Below are 18,085 nucleotides of genomic sequence, written 5' to 3'. Positions count from 1 at the left end.
TCTGACTGTGGCAGATCAGATCAGTATGAGCTCAGGAGGGTCTGTCAAAGGTCTATGAACATTTGGAGTAAAGAGGTCTCTAAATTTACATATCTCCTGTTTCTTTTGAGCTACTGCAATTCTGCTTTGCTCATAGAGCACAGTGCCTTCTTTGATGTGGGAACACCATGCTGGGCAGTCCCGTGCCAGTGTCTCCCAGACCTTGACAATGTCGTTGTTATGTTTCTTCTCACCTCCATGTGAGTGTTTGTCTTGTGTGACTTCTCCATAAAATAGTCTTTTAGGCAAAGATACATTTGGCATTCGAACAACACTGCTACCCATTGGAGTTGGCAAAATAAGGTACTGGACACTGAAGTCTTTTCTTGAGCTGACCTGCCAAGCATTCAAACTTTACTGCAGAGATTTGAGGACAACTAAACCTTTACCATCACTAAACCTGCACTCCCTCCATTAAAAAAATTAAAGAAATGTCTTTAAAGCTTTAATTTTATTTTTCTCCTTTGTTTAATTATGCAGGCCTTGCAGCGAGCCAGTCAGATAATTGCTGAAATTCGAGAAACGCATCTTTGGTGAAGAAATGTACCAGGCATTTATATAGGTGAAAATGATGACTTGTAATAGTTATTACAAACTTCACTGGAGTGTCATTTATGAATTCTTCCTGTGTATTAACTATGTAAATCTGCTGTGAAAAGTTTTGAGACAAAAATGTTGTTTTCAGAAGAAACACATATTAAATCCATATATTAAATATGAATAACTGGTTCTCTGAAATGTTCCACGTGTGTATGTGTATGTGTATGTGTGTGTGTGTATATGTATGTTTATACATATATATGTTCTAGTAGTGCCAAGTTTCTGAAGCCATTTGCCTATAAACTGTATGATCTTATCTTAAATAGTTTCAAGCAACTACCATAACTAGCTATTTGAGAAGTAATAGCAACAAGTTATTTTGTTTGACTATAAAGCATGTGCTCTAATACATCAACTGATCTGGCTCTGATAGGTATGCAAGTTGATAAAAGTTTGCCATAGAGTTATAGAGTCCACATTTCTTCAAAAAATTGTCTTTCAGCTTCTCAACTTCATTTTCAAATGGATAATTCACTTCAGATTAGCTAACAAAAGAAAGCTAAAAGCAAAAAGTTATGCTAAGGAATGTGTGCAGGGTTTATGTGAGTACAGAGCTGTTCAATTCTGGAACAAAAGTGCTTTAGTCCTATTGCTTTAAAAAAATGTGCAAATAATAAATTTTGACTTTTCAAAAATTCATACTTTTATCTTCAAAAATAATTTGAATATAACCTTCCCTCCCTGTCCTTTAAGGACTGAAATAAACAGTAGCAGAACTGTTTCTAGAAATAATTATATTTGATGACTTGGGAGGTGGAGGGAACAGGGGGTGCAGGGGAAAAGGATCACCTATTTTTTCCCAGATGAGGGGAGGGAAAGAAAATGGAAATATTGGATATATTTTCTTTGCTAATAACTACTAGGAGAGGTTCCCAATGACAAAATATAGGAAAAAATTACCCTAAGTTATACTTTTGACCTCATTAGAGGATAAATACCTATAAACACCCTTAAACACCTAGCCAAAATTAAGTTTTAAAATAGATGTTAAATTCTTGAAACCCTTTAAAAAAATGGTGTGAAATTTGGAAATGTTTGCATTTTATCAGACAAAAGAAAGACCTTGGGCAACATTTTAGTAGTAACCATTTCAGTTATGCCTAATATTATACTAAATATATGACCTTGATAACTAGTCCTTCTGTTTTGAGGCAAGTCATAAAATCCTTTATCTTTTGTTCCACATGTCAAGGAACATTCAATTAAATGTTCAATTAAAATTGAAACTATAATAATCTTTCATTACCTCATTTCACATCCTTGCTATCAGGGGCTACCAGTAGTACTCGTGACAGATTATAACCTGTTTTTCCTATTCTAAGTGTTGGATGAAAACGTGACATTTGCTGGTGATAAACATTCAAATGAAGCACTAAGTGCACAGATTTCTGACCTTAATGTTTGTTGTTATTGTAAATAAAATCACTGGTGTGAAAGACAGTGCACTTTAAGTCAACAAATGAGTACTTCTGAAATTTGTTTTAAGTTCATTCTCAAGGGGAGGGGTTATAAAAGCTGTTTATGGTCAAATCTAAATTTATTGCAAGGTTTTTGACCGTGACCTGAAAAATGAAATTGAGAAGCAGAAGGAAAAAGATGTTTTCTTATGATGCTACTTTTGCTTATTATTTAAGAATGCATATAGTATATATTAATCAGAAAATCATAAAATCTTAGAACTGGAAGGAACCATTTTGATCATCTGTTGCAGCTCCCCCCTCATTTTACAGGTAGACTGAACTGTTGTTCAGTGACTTGTTCAAATTAATTCAAACAAAAAATATTCACAAAACTTAAGTGACCAACTTAGGTCTCTTGACTGATTCCCAAACCCAAGTACTCTTTCTTTACTTACCTTTAAAAATTACTGAAATCATTATCTTAATCCTTGGGTGCTTCTTAACCAAAAGTCCAGTTTAACTTATCATAATAAGCCAGGGATAGCAACATTAGGTTGGAGTCAATATCTAGGTTCAGATCCTATCTTTGCTACTACTTGTGTGATCTTGGGCAAGTGACTTAAGCTCTAAGAAATTCTTTGATTTTAATCAAAGATTGTAATCTTCATTAGTGGGGGCCTTCCTCATACTGCCAAAATTAGATCCTTGTTATATCTGAATAATGATCCTGAAACAAAAAGATGGTAAGTCTAAATTGCAATGTATTTTCAAAGTTTCTAAAAATATAAAACCAAGTAGGCTAGTATAATATTTGTCATCCTAAGACTCATTAACACCTCTGATGATTCTATGAACTTCAGATTAACTGAATTATAAAATTCTTTACTTGTTGAGAAGACAAGCTTAAGTAAAAATGATGGAGCTGTTCTTTTCTTTTTCAATAAACCTCTATAATCTCTTAAGTCTTCAAGGCAGATTATTTATGCTGTTCAACATGTTAACTTTTCTCTCCTGGAACTGAAAATGCCATTAGTAATTATTATGACTGATATAATTAACCCTTTATAAATATTTCTTTATAAGTATTCCTTCATAAAGAGAAAGATGACAGATTTTCTTTTTGTTTCAAAACTTTTTTTTCCCCTGAGATTTGAAATCTAGAAATTTTTGTTTTTTATAGAATGGTTACATGATACCAATGAAATGCACTCCTGCTTGCCACCACTTGTAAACATATAGTGTAATAAGAATAACAATTATATTTGCTTTTCCTTCATCATAGTCTGCACAGCAAAGGGAAGGTAATATAGGAAATAATAGAATTCACTAACAATGCTACTCTTTTCTTGATGTAAATATTTTTCTTCCTCAGATTGTTACAAATTACGGTGTTTTTTTTTGCCACGGAAATAAAATATTTATTAATCAATCTATGTAAATATGGTAAACTTAGAATTGTAGTATACCAAATTATTTTTTCTTCTGACCTACTCAAAGAATAAAGACACTGAAGTCAACTCATCTTTAGACTGCTAGCATAAAATTTTTATTATCATCTAGGTTGGGTTTTTTTCTAGTCACAGCTGAAGCCACTTTATAATGTAGAAATTTCTTTTTCCTATCTTGAGTAGTGAAAGTCCATTTTTGAGGATATGTTGTCCAACAACTAGAACACTTTCTGGATCAGTTACTTGTTTGTGGTTTATACTGACTCCTCCGTCTGTAATCATCTGGTACCTAAAAATAAGAATGTATAAAAAGTAAGCTGATCTATTTCAAATTTAAATATAGATCTATTAGACTATATATTTAGTAGGTCTCCAACATAGAGGTGTTATGAACTGTGCCCTCATTTCACTTCTTTGTTTCCCTAAAGGACCCTTTAATATAAGCCATTACATACAGTAGAAAAAAATGCCACTGCTAGAGGGAACATTTTTTTTTTTTTTGGTCTCCTTTGTAGCATAAAAGAAGGAGTGTAGGATACCTGGGTTAAAATTCTAGCTTTTACCATTATGACTAATTATGCAAATTGTATGTTCAGACTCAATATCTTTATCTGTTGCTATATTATAATAACATCCATGGTGGTTGTGAAGTATTTTTCAAACCTTAAATTATCATGTAAATATGATTATGTTTTATTCCCATTTTCTCTTTTCATATTTTTCAGTGGAAAATACCTATTGTTCAGGGAAGAAAAATTAGGCTGCAATGTCTTTTGACTCCTACATGCAATATTGTTCAATTAGCATATGTTTCCAAAGTAAAGAACAAGAGAAAAGAGATGAGATAAATATGGTAAATCAATAGTTCTTAGTGCTGAAAACTGTTTCACTAGAGGGGGAAAAAAAGACTATAGAGGTTTCTAAAGTTAATAGGGATCTCAATTTCTGATATCTCTCCCAAGCTGTAATCCCACATATTTCCAATGTTACCACCAGGATCACCCAGACACTTCAAATTCAACATATTCAAAATGCAACTTTCATCCTCTAAATAAAATAATTTTCTGAATTCACTGTTTCTATACTTTTGTCATTCTGGTTAGCTATACTCCAAACTTCAGAATATTCTTTGACTCTTCACTGCCTTTTGCTCGTTTAATCACCAAATCTGATTACTTTTACTCCTGTAATTACTTCCTCACTTGGCAAGTGTTTACCAGGGAACAGTTTACAGTCTTTCTGATCTCCTTTGTGGCAGTTCACTTGTCCTTAAAATGCTAAATCAAAACATCAATATCCTTTCTTCCATCCATTTTTGACTTTCTTGTATCAGTAACAGGTTGGAATTATTTTCTTTGCATGCCATATTGTCCTTCCATTTATATTCTTCTTGACTTCGTATTCTGATTTTTGCTCTAACAAATTGCAGTCTACCTATATATATTGGCTGTAAGCAGAAAGGCTGTATCAGAAGAATGACTTAAATTACAAATGAGTAATTTCCTATCAAAATATAACCATTTAAATTTTGTGATATTAATCAGTGCTTATCATATTCAGTAACTTCCAGTTCTGGAAAGTGTACATAATACATCAGAATGATTCTTTTTGGTATCTCCTGCCTTTCCAATGTATTTTTCACCATCTTTGCCTACCACCTTTGTACTAAAGTCATACAGTATTAAAGTATAAGTTAATTTATTAGTCTGGATGGTCCTATAGTTATTTGGTCCTTCATGTTATTTCTGTACTGTGTTGCCTACAACAGATGCTGGTATATTGCTGAAATTATTTTTGAGGTGCTTTTTACAAACATTTATGTTAGCACTGCAATGAAAAGATCAAATGTCCCATAAAATGATGTTTCTTCTTGCCTTTGGACACACAATAAAACCAACTCTACTAACTCTTCTTTGACACTCAGAATATGAACTATTCTCATATATGAACTTCCTTGCATTGATTTCCTCATTTTCTAGGTTCAATTTACTTTAAGAATGTCAATATTCATCTCAGTCCCTTCAGTAGAATTGAACATATTTCTTCGTATTTCTGGTGCTTTTGGTAAAGTACTTGGCACAAAAGAACTGAATAAATCCTTTTTGATTGAACACAGATCTCAAATTTAAAATACCAAAAGCTAAGCTGATGTTTATCAGCAGTTTATCATACAAAAACTGAAGGGACAAAAGGACTATATGCTATTTTGTATTTTTCTTTGCTAATGAGGTTGTCATGGTCAAAGAATTCCTCATCAACTTGCTGATCTATTGATGATGAGCTTCTCTCTCCACTTAACTAAGTAAAGTGTTGAGAAATCAGTGCCACTGTCTACCAGAACTGCAGTTGAGGCCTCAGCATAGATCTTTCTGGGGGTAAAAGTATTAAAAAAAAAAATGATTTTTAGTTCAGCTATTTTTTTCCTTGATAAAACTAAAAATCATGATGTGAATTATGTCTTTGGACATAGAAGCTTAATAATCTTACCCTCTTGGGCCATCTGGAATGGCATTTGCTTTGCGACATATATCTAATACATTTGTTCCAGGATCAAGAACCAGTTCAGAGAATGGAGCTTCTTTAAATAGCTCTTTTAACTCTTCATCAGACATAATCTCTAGTGCATCTATACTGCAATGATAAAGGGCTTGTGTACACCTGAAAAACATACATTTCAAGTTATCCCAACATACTGAAATACTGAAATGATAAAACTTGCATTTTGGCCCTACAGCAATTCTAATAGTCATAAAATTTCCTAAATGGAAGAGATCTTGCGAATTACTTAATCCAATACTCTCACTTTATAACTGAAGAAATATTCTTAAAATGTCTAGGTCACACAGCTGGTTAGTGCTAGGCCTGCAACATAAATCTCAGTTCAATTTTTCTGATATAGCAGTTAATCTTTTCATTAAAGGACTGCATTTAATCCTGTCTTCAAATGAAAAGGAAGCCTGTTCCATTTCATGTAAGAAGTCAGGTTTTTCTAGATGTGATGTGGCTTCATATACCTTCCTGGTTGGCAGAGGCTTTCTACATAATTATGTTGGGTATTGATGATTTGAAAAGATTACCTTTTGGCAGATTCTAATCCTTCTTGGCCATGAACAAACTTTGTTACTTCTGTTGCAAGTCGTATCTGAGGTCCCCATTTTTCTGGTGCTTTGGTATGCATCTGCATTATATGTTCAATCTCCGGAAGGGGTAGAAAAGTGAAGAGTTTAAGGTACCTCAGAGATAAAAAGCAATAAGATATTCTGTATTTTTCATGGTATTTCCATAATACTTTCTAGCTTCCTTACTGTTCAAATATCAAGCTGCAAAGAAATCTCTAGTGTTTTAAATATGTTTTGAGAAAAATACTAAGTATGCCTAACTACAAAGGACAAGATTAGTTCTGCCTAAATGAAGAGAATCATTTTGGACACTTAAAAGACAACTTTTATCAAGTCAAATTTTAGAAAGCCCTTGTAAAACATTAGAACTTTATGATCTGATTACTTTTAAAAAAAAATTAAAGAACCCAAAATAGACACAAAGGCCCAATATATACAAAACTACTCAGCAAGAAAGAACTGGAAACAAAGTGGGTAATTGCCATTTGGGAAATGGGTGGGAAAAAAAAAACCAGATGGCATATGAATGTAATAGAATTACAATGCTGTGTGAATTACTTGGGACAAACAGTAACTTAAGTTTCATACCTGTCTTTCTACTGACAAAGGGTTCACTCAGAACACCTAACCTTGACTGATGAAACTGAACTGAACTAATTTCCCTACCATTAATTATTTCCTTTGTCAGTCGAACACAATTTCGTGACACATACATATACCTCACAGCTCTCTTTGTTGGATTTTTATTCTATGTTTTTTTTTTTAAATAAGCATGCTAAAGGCTTTAAAGTAGTTTTTAAAGAACACACATAATAAGAAATACTGTAGCAGTGACTGCTGATGTGCAGAAGTCAAGCATTTCAAGGATCATTCAAGCCTACAATAAAAAAGGAATTAAGTTGAACCAACTTACAAAAGGAAATGCAAAGGAAAAGTGTTGTCAAAAACAAAAAATGCCAATGAACATTTGCTGCTAGAGAACTAAATTAATCAACAGAAAATAGGCAAAGTACTTCAGTGGGACCTGCCAGCTGGTTCAGTGCAGCATATGTGTCTTGAAATTGCAATAGCAAGAAGACCAGTAAAAATCACTGACTTTGCTATTAAGAAAGTGTCACAAGCAAGACCTTAATTACCAAGACTGGAGACCGAAGATTGGAAAAATATCTTTAGGCTGAAACCCATTTTTGCATTCAAGGCTATATACCAAAACTATTATTAGAAGTCCAGGTAACCTCTAAGATCTGCACATCTTAATCAAACTGTAAAATATTTTCTTCTTTTTAAAAACTTTATTTCAAATAACTAGTATAGCTATTGGCACCCAGCCCTTCTTTGTTAATGTCAGTTACTATAAAACTAATAATCTTAAATAGAATGAAAATTTCGAAGTACATGATGAAAAAGAAAAATTCACTGCACCACAGATTTAATGGTAATTCTGACAGAAGGCAAGATGTCTAGAAAATGTATCCCACTTGGGCAGGTGACAGATTCAAAAATGAGGCAGAAGGGACTTTAAAGTCAAAACTCCTCACCCTGTGCCAGAGAGGGAGATTTATCCAAGGTTAGGTAGGTAGTTGAGGTGAAATTCAAACCCAGGTCCTCCACTTCCAAATCCAGTACTCCATGCTAAGCATCCAGAAATCAAAATAATTACACTTAGGGGTAAAACTTAGGTTTTAAATAGCTTAAAACAAAACAAAAAACCTAAAGGATTTTTGTTTTGTAATGCAATCTATGATCCTGTTGCAATTATTTTTATGTTAATTTTTAAAAATTAACAAATCAACTTTTCCTCTTTCCCACTGAGAGAAAAAAAAACTCATATAACATGTACAGTCAAGCAAAATAAATTTCTGCATCTACTATGTCCAAAAATGGGTCTTATTCTGCACCTAGAGGTCAACGCCTCTCTGTCAGGAGATATCAAGTGGTTATCAGTTCTCTTGTATCATGGTCATTGTAATGATGAGTTCTCAAGTTTTTCAAAGTTATTTTTTTTAACAGTGCTGTTGATATTGTATAAATTGTTCTTGTTCTTCACTCTGCCTTGTACAAGTTTTCTAAGGTTTCACTGAAATTATTCCTTTCAATATTTTTTATGGCAAAATAGTAATCATTACATTCCTATTATGTTCATCTCTTCACCAAATGATGGACATCCTCTTAGCTTCCAGTTCTATGGTACTACAAAAAAAGCTGCTGTAAATATTTTTGTATATATGGGTCCTTTTCCTCTTTATTTGGTCTCCCTGGGGTATAAGCTTAGAAATGATACTGCCAGGTGAAAGGGCAGGCATAGTTTTGACTTTTTTGGTCATAGTTGGAAATTGCTTTCCAAAAAATGCTTTCCAGATTAATTTGCATTTTTTTCCTTTTCTATAATATTAAAAATAAGTCCAACACTATAATAGTTCATAACATATTTTTAAATCATACTACCAAAAAGCCATTATATAGTACCATTAAGTTCTATTATACTTTTTCAAAAGAAATTAATCAAAATTAACTATGTTGTTGTTTAAGTAATTTTCAGCTGTGTTCAGCTCTGGGTTTTCTTGGCAAAGACACAGGAGTAGTTTGCCATTTCCTTCTCCACCCCATTTTACAGATGAGGGAAACTGAGGCAAACCCAGGGTCACATAACTAGTCTGAGGTAAGATTTGGACTGAGAAAGATAAGTCTTCCTGATTCCAGGCCCAGCACACTGCACCACCTTAGAAATAAAATCTTTATCGAGAAATAATATTCTATTTTATTTACTTTTTTTTATAGGCAATTGGGGTTAAGTGACTTGCCCAGGGTCACATAGCTAGTAAGGGTCAAATGTTTGGTCTGAGGCCAGATCTGAACTCAGGTCCTCCTGGCTTCAGGGCCGGTGCTCTATCCACTGCACCACCTAGCTGCCCCGAGAAATAATATTCTAAATAAAATATTTAAGTATCACATTATTGTACCAAGAATGCAATTAAACTGTGGATGTTGCCAGTAATACTGAAATCACTTGCAACAATAGAGATATTTAAATTACATATGAGGTATGTACATATATACACACACATGTAAAGAAAACCCTTGTGATAAATTTTTATATACACAGGGCAACAATTTAAACAAAGCCTACAAAGGATTTTTTTTTAAATGAGTGTAACAGACACACTCTAGGATAATTGCTAATTAGTAAAAGAATCATGCTGGTTAAGCATTTTGGATAAAAGAAATTCAGTTCCTACATGAAACAAATCTAAATACAGAAAAAGGAACTTAATGCTGAAAAAAAGCTGCTACCTTACATATGTAATTTTTCTGTAGCAAATTACATCTTTCGAAAACCACCACTTACCTTTCTATACAATCATCAGGCTGTCTGACAAAAAACTGATAAAATTCAAAAGGAGAAGTTTTGTCTCTGTTTAGCCAAACAGCATTGCCAGCAGATTTTCCCAGTTTAGCTCCAGTTGTACTAGTAATCAGAGGAACAGTGATTCCAAATACATCTTCCCCAGTCAGCCTATTTATAAAGAATATCTTCAGTGTTATATTTCTCATGTAAAGTTGGAAATACCTTCCAAGAGCCCAGATCTCCCATATTAGAAATATAAACTGCACCAAAACTAATTAATTAGGGTGATAAGCAAAATAGATACAATTTATATCCCACCTCTTAAGCTATTTACGGCTGGAAAGGTGCATACACATACGTTGATGTATGCCAAAATACCTGAAACTAGGACTTAGATCTCTACTCTAGTAGGGTGTCCTTTCCACCTTGCCTACATATAATAACTTCTCATCTAATCTATTCAACTAGCACTTGTATGAGTTCTTTGACTACTCTACTATCAAGAGGCCAAGTGACCTGCTGTGAAACCTTTGCATCTCAAAATCCTTTTACAAAAACAAAGCTCATGTCTGTGGTCCTTAAAGGTTTACAAAAACATCTTCCTTATTAACGAACCTTAAGAGGTTGGTAGTAGAAGCAGTACTATCTGCACTTTAAGTGGATGTTTTGATTTTCTAATACCTTTCCATTTCTTAAAAATACTGCATAGCATGTTTTTAAAATTAAAATCTGTTATGCTTTGTGAAATATAGTTTAATACCTGTTAAGATAATTAGAAATAACATAGTATGCAGAATGAAGGATCATCAAGAGTATCTAACTCCAAAGTATTTAAACATATAAGGAGCCCCAATAAAAGAACAATAATCTTTTTCTACATGGTATGAAATCATTTAGACTCCTGGTCTGTCCAGTTAGGACTGTCATCAAAACAAATAAGAAACAGAGTAATTTTTTTCTTTTAATCTTTCTTCAAATTGGCAACCTCGTGCCAAATTTAAGTAAAGGTTCCTGGTCGGCGAGGATATAAGTTGCCAGACATGCTGACTTTAATTCTGGAATAATTTTGCTCTGCAGCACACATGCAGCCCTTGTTAGATTTAGAAAAAGAAATTCTTTAGTTTCTGGGTTCTAAAACCAGAACAAATTGAGTTTTTAAATAATGACATGGATCATTAGCTAAAATCATACACGAAAATTTGAGTCTTGTTATCTAGCTAGGTTCTGTGTTTTTTAGAGTGGTACACCAATAATTTCTGAGACCCAGAGAATTAAAAGAATTTTAATCTAATTTAATCTTCCAATTTTGCAGATGAGGAAACTATAGGCAGGGAGGTAAAATGACTTGTCTGAGGTTACAAAGAAAGTTATGGAGGATACGGTACCAGATCTCCTAACTTCTGCTCCAATGTTCTTTCCACTACACCATGCTGCCTCTTTTCAGCTTAGTAGAAACTACTTTATTCTTCCTTATGAGCTGACATTTCATTTTATGATAACCTGTCAATATTGCCATTAATTGCACATTGCACTCAGTTGCAATTAGACCTGCTTACTATCTTGAGTATTGGAATAGTTTGAGTGGAAGCAGGAATTACTGATAACCAGGGTGTCTAACCTACCCTATATATGACCCAGGAAGCATCATAACTATATGTGCACAGCTTCCTCTTGGAACTTCCTCTTGAAACTAACAGTTAAATGAATCTTTATGGGAGACTGACCCACCTTTGCCATTTTTCTTTGCTTGAAGAGGGAAACATCTGCCTAGATACAAAATCAATCTGTCAAAGCCTATATTAAGTTTAAAAAAGTAAAGAAATAAAAGTACAAACTTTGCCAGACTAGTAGAATTAGCTGTTTTTAATGCTAGTTTGGGAAAAGTTGTAAGTGTATTTTCATTACCAGCATTCACTAGTAATACCTTTTGTGACTTAAAGATCTCTCTAGACTGTTTTAGCCTGACTATTGGGCTGCAACTAAATCTAAAACCTAGTGTGCTTCATCAAGATGAAAAAAGCGTAAGGGCAAAGCAAGAAACACGTTGTCTCATATGATTTGGAGTTGAAGGAACTTAAAGATCATTTAGTTCAACCAGTTCATTTTACTTAGGGGCAGTGAAGCTCAGAGAATTGAGGTGTCTTATCTGAGAGCCAGGATTTAACCCAGATCTTCAAATCTACTGTTCTTTGTATTACATCACATAATTCTGCATCTGTATACAAAAATCTAAAGTGGAGTTCAACACCATACGACTAGCCACCAAGCGATCATTTTCTGTTGGCCACACACCAAATAAAGAAACCAGGTGTAGAAAGGATGCAATCTGTATTAGCAGAAAGTTCTCACATCAAGTATGACCCTACAAAGTCACATATGCAAGCTAATTCTGCTTAACTTTGTTGTTGTTACAAGAGAAGACTCATGAGGGGAGGAAGGTATATAGCCAGAATCTAGATATGAATGTGATATGAAAAACAAAATATATCAATAAAACTTTAAATATAAAATAGCATCATTAACTTGGGGGAAAATATATAAGCAAAAACCAAAAGGAAATTTTATTTTGGGTCTGAATGGATCATATAAAAAAAAAAAGGCCACTTCATCAGTTGGGCAGAAAAAGTCCCTTTATGGCATTTGCAACTATACTATTCCAAAACTTAACCACTGAAATTCTTACATTATTAATTTGATTATATTATCTAAAAAACTCAAAATTACACTATCCTTGTGTAATCAGACTATTTTAGTAATGACTGTCACTTGCAACATAGTGAGTTCCCAGTCACTGAAGTTAGCCAAGGAGGGGGACCAATCATCAGAAATTCCTGTTTCTGGTAGGAACTGGATTAAATATCGTTCCTCAGATCTAATTTGTTTTATCTTGATTTGTACAAATGTCTTACATTTTTTATGCACATACTCTTATATCTATTATTTTTTATCTATAATTGTATTCCAGTTTTAGTCTAACACCTCATTGTGGTCTAGAGGAAACCTTGTCTCTTTGAAGACTATGCCAGCAGAACACAAGTTCTGCCAAGTCCTAAAAAGATATAAGTATAAGTGTAGCAATGGGCTTACATTGTCACCTAGCTAAATTCTGAAAGGCTCATCACCAGGTTAGCTGCAGAGCAGTGAATTTGGGGGCCACAACAATCACCAGACAGGGTTACTGCTACTGCAATCTGGACTGGTGGATGGAGTGTCCAGAAATATGAAATACTACCTTTAAACAGTGAAGTAACTAGGTCAGCTAGGTAGCCCAGTAGATAGAGCACCGGCCCTGGAGTCAGGAAGACCCAAGTTCAAATCCGACCTCAGAAACATAACACTAGCTAGCTGTGAGACTCTAGGTAAGTCACTTAACCCCAACTGCCTCATCAAAACAAACAAAAAACCAAAGCAGAACAATGAAGTAACTATCAATGTCATGTCACCCTTGATAAACTGAGTTCCTTGAAGGTAGAGGCCATGTTTTACTTATTTTTATTTTTCAAAGCCACCAAACTGAAAAGGCTTAAAATATGGGCCAACAGTCAACAGTGTCTGCCTTTAAAGAAATAATTCAGTTAAGTTTGATGAGATTTATCCAACTTCCTGTACCTTCCTAGGGGACATGACCCTCTCAGTTCTAGAACACTCTCCCCACCCTGCCAAGTGCTTGACACTTTCCTGGTGGGCATGTCACATGGCCCATTATATCTAGCCAGTTCCAATTATATTCACATTCCACCTTTGCCATTTTCTTGCCCTTTGCCCTACCTGCCACTACACTCCCTGGACTACAACTGTAAGGAACCTGCTTAGACTGTCTCCTTCTACTCTCTTTTGCTTTAGTTTCTGAGGAGAGCTAGCCTTTCTTGCCAAGGCCTACCTCTCTACTTTGCTCTTCATCTCATCTGTTCTAGTCTTCTCAGAAAGCTCATTGCATGGATTCTATTACTCATCACTCTGATCTTCAATTTCTCCTTTTCCACTGTTTTCTTCCCCACCAGTTACAAGCATGCAAACAGTCTTTGTTACTTAAAAAAATCTTTTCTTACGAGTCAAACTTCCTTTACGATCACTGCCTCCACATCCTCCTGCAATCTGGCTTCCACTCCCACCAATCACTGAAACTGCTCTCTTTAAGGTTATTAAACTGAGGATCTTTACTTAGTCCTTATCCTATCTGAACACTACGTGGCATCTAACAATGATGAGCACCCCTCCTTCTTTGGATACTCTCTCCTACTCTGAATGCCCTGATATTGCTCTTTTCTGGTTTTCCTTCTCATTCTCCTTTGCTGGCTCATCATTCATTCTCCATCCCATGAAATGTGCCTGTCCTACAATGCTCAGTCCTGGGGCCTCTTCTCTCTCTCTACACACATTCCTGGTGACTTCATCTGCTCCCATATGTTCAATGATTAGCTCAATGCAGATGATTCAAGGGCAGCTAGGTGGATACCCTGCCAGGCCTGGAGTCAGGAAGACCCCAGTTTCAGACACTTCCTAGTGGTGTGATGCTAGGCAAGTCATTTAACCCTATTTGCCTCAGTTTCCTCATTTGTAAAACAAGCTGGAGATGGAAATGGCAAACCACTCCACTGTTTTTGCCAAGGAGACTCCAAATGGGGTCATGAAGAGTCAGAAAGGACTGAACAACAAACTGCAGATGACTCACAAATTTATATATCTTGCCAGCCCTAATGTCTCCTCTGACATCCTGCCCTATGCCTACTGGACATCTCCACTTGGATATCCTATCAGCATCTCGAACTCTACAGAACTCATAATTTTCTCCCTTAAACCTGCCCCTCCTCCAACATACCTCCTGATATCCAGGTTCACAACTTCAGAAACATCCTGGTTCTTCCCTCTCCTAACTACTAATAACTTGCCACATCTTCCTGATTCTACTTCTTCACCTTTTCTAGTTTCCCTCTCTATTCAAATAGCCACCACCACCATCCTAGTTCCAGCCTCACTATCTTTTGCCTGGACAAACCACTGCAAGAGCCCAACTGGTCTCCTTGCTTGCAGTCGTGGTCCTCTCCAGTGCATCTAGTGCACAGCTGCCAAAATAATTTTTCTGCAGGATGTGTTTGATTATGCCACTCCTCTGCCCAAAATATTTCAATGGCTCTAGAATAAAATATAAACCCAGTCTGGTACTTTAAAAGGTTTCCACAACTTGGTTTTAACCTATTTCTTCAGATTTACTTCACAGTGTTCCCCTTTCCCAAACTATGTTCCAGAAAAACAGATCTACTATTCTTCCCTAAACTCACCATTTTGTCTCTCACTTCAGCACCTCTTCATGGGTTATGATCTATGCTTAAAATGTATTTTATCATCACCTCCTTCCCTCAAGGGTCTCCCTCTTCTTCACAGGCTAATTCCCCAATCTCTTCTCCCTCCTCAAATTTCCTTGAACTTATTTATCTGGGCCCAAGTAGAAACTCAATGACTATGGTGGCTGGAAGGGGGAGGACACAACTATTTTTTCCACTTGTCCTTTACTGCCTAACACAAGCACAAAGCACACGATTAACTGAATTACATTAAATCATACTTGTTTCCTAATCTAAACCAAGGTTGGGGAATCCCCCTAATTTTAAATCTTTTATCTACCAGGGGCAGCATGGTACGGTATGAAAAGCACCTGTCTTGGAATCAGAAGATGTGGGTTTGAGTACTGCCATAGCCTGTGTGACTTGTGGGCAAGTCACTTAACCTGTGTAGGCCTCAGTTTCCTCACTAGCAAAATGGAGATAACACTTGCATCTACATCCTTTATGTTGTGAGGTTCAAAGAAGGCAGGCAAAGTTTTTTAAAAAAAAAAATTTTTTTAGGATATTGGGATTAAGTGACTTGCCCAGGGTCACACAGCTAGTGCGTGTCAAGTGTTTAGTCTGAGGCAGCATTTGAACTCAGGTCCTCCTGACTTCAGGACCGGCGCTCTCTCCACTGAGCCACACAGCTGCCCCCAGGTAAAATTTTTAAACCAGTTAAGCCTGAGCTGCCTGGGCCCAACCCACCTCCCGCAGAGAGCCAGAAGGCACCTCCAGCCCCGGAGGCCCCTACCTGTGGATGAATTCGTATCCAGACACTATGTTGCCCAGCTGGTCGGAGCCCCCCAGCTGGATGCGGCACCCGTAGCGCTGGTGCAGATAGTAGAAGTCGTAGGCCTGGAGGACCTGGTAGAAGAACTCCGCCAAGCTCATGCCCTCCGGGCTCCTGAGTCGCGACTGCACACTGTGACGGCTCAGCAGCGTCCCCATGCGGAAACAGCCGCCCACGGCGGCCAGGAAGTCCACGAGCCGCTGCTGCGAGAACCACGCTGCGTTGTCCAGAACCGTGAAGGTGCCCCACGTCCGCCCATTGGGGAAAAAGCGCTGGTGGTGCGCGGACAGCCGCTCCAGAGAGGCCCTCAGGGCGCGCGCGTTCTCCCGAACGCGCTCTGCGCTCAGTGCCTCGCGCTCTTTGGTGCGGCCGCTGGGGTCCCCGAGGCGCGCGGTGGCACCGCCAACTACGGCGATCACGTGGTGACCCGCGCGCTGAAAGTGCAGCAGCCCGAGCACGGTCAGGAGGTGCCCCACGTGCAGCGAGTCGGCCGTGGGGTCGAACCCGCAGTACACGGTCTGGGCCGTGCTAGCCTTCGCGCCGCTGGCCAAAAGCTCCGGCAGTTCCAGGTCGACTCCCTTTGCTGGGAAAATCTCCTTGAACAAACCTCGCTTTCTTTGCGTCATTAGCAGGTCCTGCGCCCCTGAGTGGCTCTCACGCTTACCTGAGGACCGGGGCTCAAGCCATTTGCCCAAGCTGAGCCGCCGACCCAGCCAGAAAACCCGTAACGTGGGCGCCGCCATCTTGTCTAGCGGGGAGGAAAGCCTCGCAAGGCATGGTGGGATCGTAGGTCCAGGCCCTTCCTCCCCGGGGCCCCGATCTTAGAAAACTGCTGTTCCGCGTCGACCTGGAAGTTTGGTTAAAGAAGGCAAGCAAGCTAGGTGATATAGGATTATATTGTTTATTCCCCTTAAGCAAAGAATCGGGCATACATGGGAGCCAGAACGTAGTTCTGAGTCAGAGATTACGCAGAATGGAAAGTTTTTCTACAGTTAGAGTGATCAGGCTCAGGATGCCTGTCACTCCAGAAAATATAGTCCCCATATGTTTTTTAACAATAGTATGACAAAGGAAGTTTTTTAGTTGAATAGGTTGTAAATACAGTAAGACAAGAGAAATAATAAAGTGTCAATCGAAATTATGATCTCAGGATATCTGCCTTTCCCTTGCATAGCATAATGGCCGTAGCATGTCGAGATAAGAAAAAGTCCCACTATTTTACCCAATGTCTGGTCCCAGGCATCCTGTCCTTAGTGATCACAAACCAGAAGAATGCTGGTCAGTTTCATCTGGGCCTATAGTTGCTGACACAGGAAGGGGCATTTTTAGTTCACTGAGAAAGAAAAGATTAATTCAGATTTTGGGCCCTTATTGGGGCTTAATTGATTTTAAATGATTATCATCGGGCAGTGAAGTCCGGGAGGCAGAGGTTTGAAATCTTGATTCTGGCAGTTACTAACTGACCTTTGCAAGTCATTTAAAGTCGGCCACCAGGCCATTCTCTAAGACTGGAGGTGTTGACCTGTGTTCTTTTGGGCTCTCCCTAAACTGCTGAAAAACAAAAATGACCACAATTCTTAACAATCTGGGTTTCTGTGAGAGGTTTAGGCCTATTAAAAAAGGGAAATTAGGATTGAGGCTCAAATCCCACATGCATTTAACACCTGCTCTGAGCTATAGGTTGGGGATGTACAAAGATGGGTTTCTGGAAAAACCACATTCCTCACCTGGGTATCCTGATGGTTCCTATTTATTGAATCACCTAAAAATATGCCTCTTTCAAGTGGACCCCAGAACAGACAGAAGCCCTGTAGTCAGCTAAAGAAGGTTATCCTGTATAGTGTAGACTCTTACCTTGGGCCCTTGAAGACTCCGTGTGTTTGGAAGTCTCTGAGCAAGTGGAAGCTAATGACTCTATGAGACATCAAATAGGGTACCACCCAGTGTCAGGCCCATCCCTAACACACACCAATTCACACAGCATCCATGACAAATAGCACAAAATTACAAAAATATAGA

At 37.3% G+C, this 18,085-nt stretch overlaps 2 protein-coding genes across 10 annotated transcripts in view; one reads left to right on the top strand and one right to left on the bottom strand.

Moving 5' to 3' along the window:
* The window catches only part of DNM1L (dynamin 1 like), an 89,854-nt gene extending 86,790 nt beyond the window's left edge, over positions 1-3,064 (top strand). For 4 of the 7 annotated variants that reach the window (XM_027844346.1, XM_027844344.1, XM_027844343.1 and 1 more), the window contains one exon: positions 520-3,064. In XM_027844346.1, coding sequence (XP_027700147.1) covers positions 520-576 — 57 coding nt within the window. In that variant the 3' untranslated portion in view covers positions 577-3,064. The remainder of the gene's footprint in view (positions 1-519) is intronic. The other 3 variants (XM_027844345.1, XM_027844347.1, XM_027844348.1) reach the window with 3 other exon arrangements.
* Positions 3,065-3,562: 498 nt separating this feature from the next.
* On the bottom strand, positions 3,563-16,841 carry YARS2 (tyrosyl-tRNA synthetase 2). Of its 3 annotated transcripts, XM_027844484.1 has the most exons (5): positions 16,028-16,841; positions 9,953-10,120; positions 6,565-6,720; positions 5,975-6,145; positions 3,563-3,776 (listed from the first exon to the last, which is right to left on the bottom strand). In XM_027844484.1, exons 1-5 carry the CDS (start codon positions 16,807-16,809, stop codon positions 3,617-3,619), a joined length of 1,437 nt encoding a protein of 478 aa, XP_027700285.1. In that variant the 5' UTR covers positions 16,810-16,841; the 3' UTR covers positions 3,563-3,616. The 3 variants fall into 3 exon arrangements, with proteins under 3 accessions (XP_027700285.1, XP_027700287.1, XP_027700286.1); XM_027844486.1 differs by lacking the exon at positions 5,975-6,145; XM_027844485.1 differs by lacking the exon at positions 9,953-10,120.
* Between the last annotated feature and the right edge of the window lie 1,244 nt (positions 16,842-18,085).

The sequence above is a fragment of the Vombatus ursinus genome, unplaced genomic scaffold, assembly GCF_900497805.2.
Source record: "Vombatus ursinus unplaced genomic scaffold, bare-nosed wombat genome assembly UNPS02014941.1, whole genome shotgun sequence".
Taxonomy (NCBI): Eukaryota; Metazoa; Chordata; class Mammalia; order Diprotodontia; family Vombatidae; genus Vombatus; species Vombatus ursinus.
Note: the sequence above shows the minus strand (reverse complement) of the source record. Positions and strands in the feature narration are given on the sequence as shown.

Bases quoted from the DNA above. Each gene is read 5' to 3' on its own strand.
- YARS2 (XM_027844484.1), bottom strand. From the start codon at position 16,809: ATGGCGGCGCCCACGTTACGGGTTTTCTGGCTGGGTCGGCGGCTCAGC. The intron at 6,721-9,952 runs GTAAGTGGTGGT...TTTATCTCTGAG, and splicing joins CCTGATGATTGTATAGAAAG to GTACCTTAAACTCTTCACTT. The intron at 3,777-5,974 runs GTAAGATTATTA...TCTTATTTTTAG, and splicing joins ATTCCAGATGGCCCAAGAGG to GTACCAGATGATTACAGACG.